This window comes from Muntiacus reevesi, chromosome 20, assembly GCF_963930625.1.
Source record: "Muntiacus reevesi chromosome 20, mMunRee1.1, whole genome shotgun sequence".
Classification (NCBI taxonomy): Eukaryota; Metazoa; Chordata; class Mammalia; order Artiodactyla; family Cervidae; genus Muntiacus; species Muntiacus reevesi.
In genome coordinates this window covers 18,555,842-18,564,169 of record NC_089268.1, presented here as the reverse complement: position 1 = coordinate 18,564,169, position 8,328 = coordinate 18,555,842, and the positions used below count along the sequence as shown (strand labels likewise).

Genomic DNA, 8,328 nt, shown 5'->3' with positions numbered 1-8,328 from the left:
AAGTACCCAGATAATAGTGTCTGCCTGCTTTCTGAGTTGCTTTGCAGAAGCGCAAACCACCCCCCAAATGGAAGAAATTAACAACCTGAAGACCATGAACAGGTGGCCCACAGACCCATAAGTACTTTAACCCCTGTGACACCACCCTTAGACTCCCCTCTCTCACCTCCTCTTTAAAAATGGTTTCCTGGATCCCACTGGGAAGTTTAAGTATTTTGAGCACCCCTGCCCTGAATTTCCTGTTTGGCGCCTGCAGTAATCACAGCCCTTTTCTTCACTGCAGCCCTTGTCTGCACTGGCACTGGGGTGCGACCCCAGATTGGGCCCCCAGCAGGGGTGTTTCAGAGTTTTTAATATTTGGAAGGGAGAACCCACAAGAGTTGCCCGCGGATTACACGTAGGGTTTGATGGAAAGAAGAGTCAAAATGACTCCAATGTTTGGGACCTGAGGACCTGGGAGAGTGGAGTTGCCTGTGGCAAAGGTGGGGAGGAGTGGATGAGGTGGCGAGTTAAGTCCAGGAGGCGCTGGGTTCCTACAGGTTCCTACGGCTGACGTTTCCATTTCACAGGTGTGGACACTCGGAACCAGACCCCGCGAGGCGGGGGCGGGGCGGGTCACGTGCAGGGGCGGGGCCAAGGGGAGCGGGCGGGGCCTGTGGCGGCTGGGATGGCGGCGGCGGCTGCTGGAACCCTGGATCGTGGGGAGCCGGGCAGTCTCTCCCTGTACTTCTGCGGGAGCATCCGCGGCGGACGCGAGGACCGGGAGCTGTACGTGCGCATCGTGTCTCGCCTGCGGCGCTTCGGGGTGGTGCTCACCGAGCATGTGGCGGCCGCCGAGGTGGACGAGAGCGGTGAGGGAGGCGGAGCTCGTGGCGCGGGCGGCGGGGAGGGCGCAGGCAGGCCCATCTGCCCAAGAACTGCGGTGGGGGGCTGAGACCGCGTGCGTCCGACCCGGGAGCCCACTCCCCGCATTCAGTTACTATCTTGACTTTTGGATCTTTCGTGGAGAACTTCTTGGGCTCCTTCCGGAGGCTTTTGTAGGAGCAGGATGGGAGTGGGCCGCACTGGCCTCTGATCTCTCCCACCTAGCACAGAGCTTTCCTTTGACGTGAAGGTACCGGCCCTCCCTGACCCAACAGACCCCAGGTCCTGCGAACACCATCTCCCTCAGGCCCTCTGATCCTCTTGCTCCTGCGGAGAGGTAGTCCCGGATCCTGGCTGGTTTTCTACTTTGGAAATGATGCCAAAACTCACACTTATGAAACCTCAAGTCTGTCCCCCTTTTCCCTCCCAGGGGACAGAGCCAGGATCTGTAGGACTCAGTGCAATTCTCAGAGACCTATTTAACTTTTGACTGCCTTGGGTCTTCATTGCTGCGCATGGGCTTCTCATTGCAGTGACTTCTTTTGTTGAGGAGCCTGGGTTCAGTAGTTGTGGCCTGCGGGCTTAGTTGCTCCGCAGCAGGCATGTGGAATCTCCTCTACTCAGGGATGGAATCCATGTACTCTGCATTGGCAGGTGGATTCTTAACCTACTGGGTCACCAGGGAAGTCCCTGGGGCATCCTCTTTAAAAAGATGCATCACAAAGTTGCTGGTGCTTTGGGAAGGGCCTGTGCGCAACAGTGTTCTGAGGGAGCTTGTTGAAAAGGCAGATCCTGGGATAAAACCTTTGAGTCCATTTTTAATGAGCTCTCCAGTTATTCTGCTCTGATCTGGGGCGTGTGACCCTCATGCTCCCAGTGGGTGACATTAAATCAAGCTGGAAAGCTGGGATCCTGGCCCTGTGACCCCAGGATATCCTGCCTTCACACCACCTCCCACTGGTTACACTTTGCTTTCAGGCAGTGATTCTCAAACTCAGCTGGGTATGAGAATCACCTGGAGCGCTCAGTCAGCGGCCCAGGCTCATCGATACCTGGGTCTTTGCAGTTGATCAGGTTCTCAGGTGGTTCTCATACCCACCAAAGCCTGAGAGCCTCTGGGGCCCTAGGTTCCTTGCACGGGCCATCCTCTTGCTCCTCTTGCCTGTCCCCACCTGGGATTCGATTCCTCCTCCTCCCTACCCCTCATCACTGACCCATGGTGAGTCCCTCCATCTCACCTGTATAACTTCTGTCATTGATCACATTCCACCCCCCTGCAGAGGGCTGCATTTTCCTTGCAGGCTCTTCCATTTCCTTAATTCATGGAATCCTAGTTCATGGAATCCTGAATTCATGGGCCCTTGGAGGCCATCTCTCTGTCCCCTCCCCTTCCCTGAGCAGGGTGGACCTGGGGGTGTCTAGGGCAGAGGAGAGGAACTGAAGACCAGGGTGGGCCCCTGACCAGCTTTCCCTCAACCACAGGGGAAGAGGCTGCTGGAGGCGACAGGTTCATCCATGATCGGGACCTGGCCTGGCTGCAGCAGGCAGATGGTGAGTGGCCCCGTCCTGCCTGCACACTCCCCTGGGGTCCTGGATCCCCTGGACCTGCCTGGCTCCCCGCCTCCAAGGGACTCCCTAAGTTCCCTCCTCTCCACAGCCAGACTGTGTCGTGTGTCCCTCACAAGCCCGAGGGTGAGCCTGGTCTCCTTTCTTCCCAGCGGTCGTGGCAGAAGTGACCCAGCCCTCTCTGGGGGTAGGCTACGAGCTGGGCCGGGCAGTGGCCCTCCACAAACCAGTGCTGTGCCTGTTTCGCCCACAGTCTGGCCGAGGTGAGCACCCCCAGCCCTGGGCTCCTTTCCCAGCTCTCCTGGGTCCCGGCCCTCCTCTCCTTCCTTGGGGGGCTCTGAGCACAATGCCCACCCCAAAAATGGATGGGAAGGGCAGGGCAGTGGGCAGTGTGGGAGGGGAGGAGAGTGTGGAAGTGGGGGGGAGCCACCTTCACCCAACTCCTCCTTCCCAGTGCTCTCAGCCATGATCCGGGGAGCAGCTGATGGCTCCAGGTTCCTTGTGTGGGACTATGAGGAAGCAGAGGTGGAGGCCCTGCTGGATCGGTACTTTGAGTCGTATCCTCCTGAACAGGTGTCTGCCTCTCCTGACCCAACTGCTTGACTTCACCCCAGTTTTGTTTTGTTTTTTTTTTCACCCGTTTTTATTAAATTCTCCTGACCCCAGACTTGGCTCCTGGCTCTTAGCCCCAATACTGATTCATGGCATGTATACAATTCTGACATGTCACACTGTGGGTAGAGGAAGGTCCAGTTCTCAATAATATCCTAACACCCCCCTCAACTTCAAGATGTAGAGACCTTTCAAGGTCTACAGGCCCCCAAGAGGAGGAGACTTTCTAACATGCTCAAGCTCCCTGCAGCAACATTCAGAAGTTTAGATGAAGCCGATTGTGGGGGAGTGACCATTCCTTCCTGTCCCTCTGCTGAGTCTGAGGCTTGTGGGCCGAGTACCATGGACATTTATTTCCGTTTATTAACATAAGTCACTCCGGTCTGCTGTGGGCTTTGAGGATGGACATCTGGACACTAAACAGCAAAGGAGGAGGAGGACTGGCTGTGTGTGAGGGCAGGAGGAGCTGAAGTGGCCCTTTGAGGAAACTGTCTGGTCTGCTTCCAGAGAAGTATATGAAAAAAAAAGTTTATTCAGTGAACAGAAGATGGGGCCAGACCTGCCCCCATGTGAGCAGACAGCGGTGCATGCCTGACCCCCAGCGCTCCCTGCGTCCTGCCCCCTCAGTCGTAGCTCTCATCATCGTCCTCCTCATCGCCGAAGAAGAAAGTCTCTCGGTCCAGGTTCTCAGACTCCTCATCGTAGGAGAAGCTGTCATTGTCCAGCTCCTCCTCAAACCCGTCCTGCTGCCACTCGGGCACGTCGTCCTCGTCCTCGTCCTCCTCCAGTCCCGAGGAGCCCTGGGGCCTGAGAGGGCGCACACTCAGCCTCAGGCCCACGGCGCACACGCACCCCCCGTGGTGGGGTCCCCGCCACTCACTGACTGCCAGGCACATTGGGTCCTTTCGCTTCCCGGGACTCGGATGATGGACTCTGGAGACCAACCCGGAAATCCTGGCAAGGAGACGGGACATTGTGGGGAGCAGCAGACTGGGCCCTGGCACCCAGCCTTCCTTCACCTGGTGTCCCCCGAGGGCCAAGAGCCAGGAATTTCCCCCACCAACCCCAGCACCACGCTCCGTGAGCCACTGACTGTGTAACACGACAGGTGGTCTTCAGCGACCCAGGATACAGCGGTGAGGCACCACCTACCCTTACCATTGTGTGATCATGCCTTTTCTACTCAAGTTACAGACCAGTCCGTAAGCTCCCTGAGGGCGGGATTCCTAGTTGAGACTCAACATCAGTGTATGGGAGCCGGAAAGAACCTCAGCTCCCTTACTCTGGTGGATCCCTGCCCTTTGGCCCCCAACTCCTAGGATTCTAAATCCGGGAAGAATCTTCTGAAAAAGTCCCTCAAGTGAGTTCTGGAGAGCAAGCACCTGGCCAGATACCCTTAACCTGGGCTAACTACTGCCTTCATTTTGTAGGAAAGGCCAGGTGGCAGAGTGGCAGGGCTGGGAGCCGGCATACAGGCCGGGTCCGTGTGCCCTCGAATCCTTTCCGTCAGGCTCCCTCCAGGGTGCTGGGGGGCTGTGGCAGGCGGTGCCAAGTGGGCAGGAAGGCCGGGGGGAGCGGGTGGCTACCTGGGTGGAGTGCTGCACGATGGCCAACAGCCGCTCCTGGATCCGCCGCAGCAGCTCCAGGCCGGTGTTGAGGTGCTCAGCCCGCAGGAGGCGCAGCGAGGAGGCCAGGTCTCTGCAGCGCAGCAGCGTTTCCTCTGCAGAGGGGGCAGGCGCGGGGCTCCCTCCCTTCTTCCCTTCCTCCCACCGACGCCTACCATGCGCTCCCCACATCTACCAGGGCTCACAGCCTAGAGGTGGGGACAGGCCGTAATCAAAGCCAAGGTCGGGTGGGGGTGTGTACCGTGGACCTGCGGGGTGGAACTTGAAGAAGGTACAAGGCTACGAGGAACAGGAAGCTCCAGGGGCCAGAGTGAAGGTGGGCGGCTGGGGCCGGGTCACCCACCCGTCTGTACGTCTGTACGTTGGGGACAGGTGCTAGGGGGACGGAGGCTCACCCAGGAGGATCTGCAGGGCGTTGGTGTGCAGCTCCAGGGCCTCGATCTGCTGCTCCACCACGTCCATGTGCTCTGTGTCCTGGTTGTAGAAGCTGTACACGCAGGCGTAGGCCAGCACCTGTGGGGCCCCGGCACGCTCCTGCTGAGGCTGCCTCCCGCCCTCCCCCTCTTCCCGTCCACCCTCTGCCCAGCCCACCCCACACAACCTTTCGTGCCTGCTCGAGACCCCGGCAGGCATCACTGAGGAAGGTGAAGGATTTGGGCGGGGGCACCTCGTGGATGGCAGACACACGGTTCCGCAAGTTCACAGCAAAGTCCTGTGCAGAGAGGCGGCCATCAGCGCCGGGGGAGGTGCAGCCCCACCCCTCAGAAGAGTGCCTGGCCGTCCAGCCCAGCCCTCTGACCTCCGTGCCCACCCCACCGTCTCCTCCCTGCTCACTCGGGCCTGGTGATGGAAAGTACACCTCTCGTTGTAGTCCTGGAAGCGCTTCTCCTGGCGCGCGGCTTTGCTTACCTGGTGAAGACACATCAAGAGGGCTGTTGGGTGATCGGCGGGACAAGATGAGGTTACTCCTCAGACCAGCCACCATTCACGGAGGCCTGCTGCTGCTCTACCCAGATTCCTTCATTAATTTCTCGTAACTGTGAGATGAGGGTGCTGAGGCCTGGCAGGCCGACTACACAGTGAAGCCAGGCCCTGACTCGGAGTCCTTGCTCTTCTCTGCCCGGGGCCTCCTGGGAGCACCCAGACCGCCACAGGCTCTCTGCAGCCCCCCCGGCGTGGGACGGCCAACTCTGGGGCTGAAGGTCTCTGTGCCAGACCTCCCAGGACGGAACTCCCAGCACCTGCAGGCCCCGGGGCCTTCAGTCTTCTCTCCACCGAGCCTTGTTCCACCTCTCCAGCTGCTTGGGACATGGAGCTGTCTGTGCCCACCCTGCCCGCCCCGGGGTTTCTGCCTGCCTCCTCTGGGCACCAGCCCCTTACCATGGCAGAGCAGTTGTAATAGTCTTTGTGATTTGGCTTCCAGGACTTGAGGCAGCGCCAGCAGAATCCATGATTGCATTTGGCACAGGTCATGCTGTGGAGGAGGCTAGCTGGTCAGGATTCCTACCTCAGGCCAGGGCCCTACCAGGAATGCCACGGCCTGGACACACCGCTGGCCCCTCCCACGCCCTCTTAAGTCTCCTTAACTTCACTAATCCCTACTAACCACACCCTGGCTTCCAAATCCCCCCATACATGCAGGCTTAAAAGTGGGGGGAAGAACACTGGAATCACTCTGGACGGTGCGAGGAGGTAGTTGAGGACCTCCCCGTGGTTCCTGAGCTTTCTGGTCCGTCCACTGCCTCTTCCTTCTGCCAGGTCTCCCACCCTGCCGCCACCCACAGTACCCCCTCTTACTGCAGACACCCCTCATTCTTCTCAATGGGAGCCTGACAGCTGGGGCAGCGCTTGGAGATGAGCTTGGTCAGATGCTTGCTCTGGGCCTCCACGCTCATGCCATCGTAGTAGCCGCCATCATCCACCCACTGGGACATGTGGCCGCAGCTGGCAGGGTAGTGGGCCTAGAGGAGAGGGCAGCGAGGGCACAGCTGAGTCCTTACTGTGGACGTGCTGGTGCGGAGAGGACAGGGCAGGGTCCGTGGGATGGGGGGGCAGGGAGGGGTATGGGCCCCGGCAAGGGGGCAGAGCCAGGATGGGCCCCCACCTCGGGGAAGCTACAGCTGAAGCAGGAGGCCCAGCCGCACTTGGAGCAGGCGGTCCCACAGGCCAGGCCCTGGCGGCAGAGGATGCGGTCGCAGCCCTGGGGGTTGGTGCACCAGGTCAGGTTGGCGCAGCTCTCCACGTAGCCACGCAGGAGGGCCTTCTCGTACTGTGGGGATGCAGGGGCCACGAGGTGAGGGCCTGGCTCTCCGACACCACACCTCCGGGCCCCCCTGCTCCCCGGGGCTGTGCCCCCGAGCCTCTCAAGGCAGAGTGGGGTACCTTGGAGATGGCCTCTGGTGAGGAGACAATGGCACGGATGAAGGCCCCCGTGGGCTGGGCCGGACAGTCGGCAATAGGGCAGGTGCAGTTCAGCACGAGGTTCTGTTCAATTCTCGTTGTGAGATATTCATTCCAGCAAGACTGGGAAGGACACGGGAGCGGCCGCTCAGGGATAGCGCAGGAGCAGGACCCCTCCCCGACACCGCAAGGCCAGGGACAGACCTGCTGCTACGTCAGCCTCAACACTGACCCTAACCTTTCTGGCCTCCAGGGGTTTTCCTGATTGGCCCCGATTACAGTTCACTTTGAGGTGTGCAAGCCGTGGTAATTAAAATTATTGTTGGGATGGGTAAAAGAGAATCAAAAAAAAGGAGATTCAAGTTCTGAGAAAGACTTGGAGAGAGCAAGGTCAGAGAGAAAGAAGGCCTGGGGGGATGGCCGGGGCCCACTGTGCTATAGCTGCGACCTCATCTGGCTCAACTTCTTACCTCAGGCCTGTCTCCATGCCCCCACCTCCCCAGACTCAGCCTCCTCCACTGCACCTGTAAATCCTGATCAGCCACCCTACCCCCAGTCACCAGTGCTGGAGCTGTCACAACTCATAAATCCTTCTCCTGCTCTCACGTCACTGCCGTACCCCAACCCAGGCCATCATCCCCTCCCCCCCAACATCAGCCCTCATCACCCCCTCCCCCCCAACATCAGCCCTCATCCCCTCCCCCCTCAACATCAGCCCTCATCATCCCCTCCCCCCCAACATCAGCCCTCATCCCCTCCCCAACAACTCTCATCATCCCCTCCCCCCTCAACATCAGCCCTCAACATCCCCTCCCCCCTCATCATCCCCTCCCCCCATCAGCCCTCATCATCCCCCCCAACATCAGCCATCACCATCCCCTCCCCCATCAGCCAGCACCATCCCCTCCCCCCTCATCAGCCTTCATCATACCCTCCCCTCATCAGCCCTCATCATCCTCTCCCCCCAATATCAGCTCTCATCATCCCCTCCTCTCTCAACTGTTCCTTCCCTCATCCCTCCTGAAGACACCAGCTACCTCCATGAGCACCTGAGCCTCCAAAAGACTCCATTAAGGACCCTCTTCCTCACACTGCCTACTGCCGAGCTTCCCCAAATGATGGATCCAAACCCCAGAAGAGTCCCCCGGTGGTTCCATGAGGACTCTCCATGATAAATAAGTGCTTTACTGAACTATTTTCACTCAAAGTGCTAAACAAAACCAACCCCTTCCTATAGTGAAACAAGCCCATATAAGCTGGG

General features: G+C 59.2%; 2 protein-coding genes across 3 annotated transcripts in view; one reads left to right on the top strand and one right to left on the bottom strand.

Annotated features, from left to right (window-relative positions):
• The first annotated feature begins 636 nt into the window (after positions 1-636).
• On the top strand, positions 637-3,095 carry DNPH1 (2'-deoxynucleoside 5'-phosphate N-hydrolase 1). The gene is made up of 4 exons (XM_065913350.1): positions 637-851; positions 2,347-2,415; positions 2,583-2,693; positions 2,885-3,095. The coding sequence occupies exons 1-4, from the start codon at positions 668-670 to the stop codon at positions 3,031-3,033; spliced, it is 513 nt and encodes a 170-aa protein (XP_065769422.1). The 5' UTR covers positions 637-667; the 3' UTR covers positions 3,034-3,095.
• A 138-nt stretch (positions 3,096-3,233) lies between these two features.
• CUL9 (cullin 9) overlaps positions 3,234-8,328 on the bottom strand; it is a 34,926-nt gene continuing 29,831 nt past the window's right edge. For both annotated transcript variants that reach the window (XM_065913348.1, XM_065913349.1), the window contains exons 31-40: positions 7,050-7,190; positions 6,772-6,936; positions 6,465-6,628; positions 6,048-6,141; positions 5,502-5,576; positions 5,269-5,379; positions 5,063-5,180; positions 4,629-4,762; positions 3,923-3,996; positions 3,234-3,849 (exon numbers count right to left, since the gene is read on the bottom strand). In XM_065913348.1, coding sequence (XP_065769420.1) covers positions 3,666-3,849; positions 3,923-3,996; positions 4,629-4,762; positions 5,063-5,180; positions 5,269-5,379; positions 5,502-5,576; positions 6,048-6,141; positions 6,465-6,628; positions 6,772-6,936; positions 7,050-7,190 — 1,260 coding nt within the window. In that variant the 3' untranslated portion in view covers positions 3,234-3,665. The remainder of the gene's footprint in view (positions 3,850-3,922; positions 3,997-4,628; positions 4,763-5,062; positions 5,181-5,268; positions 5,380-5,501; positions 5,577-6,047; positions 6,142-6,464; positions 6,629-6,771; positions 6,937-7,049; positions 7,191-8,328) is intronic.

Coding starts and splice junctions, on each gene's coding strand:
- DNPH1 (XM_065913350.1), top strand. CDS start 668: ATGGCGGCGGCGGCTGCTGGAACCCTGGATCGTGGGGAGCCGGGCAGT. Junction 852..2,346: donor CGCCGAGGTGGACGAGAGCG/GTGAGGGAGGCG, acceptor CCTCAACCACAG/GGGAAGAGGCTGCTGGAGGC. Junction 2,416..2,582: donor CTGGCTGCAGCAGGCAGATG/GTGAGTGGCCCC, acceptor CTTTCTTCCCAG/CGGTCGTGGCAGAAGTGACC.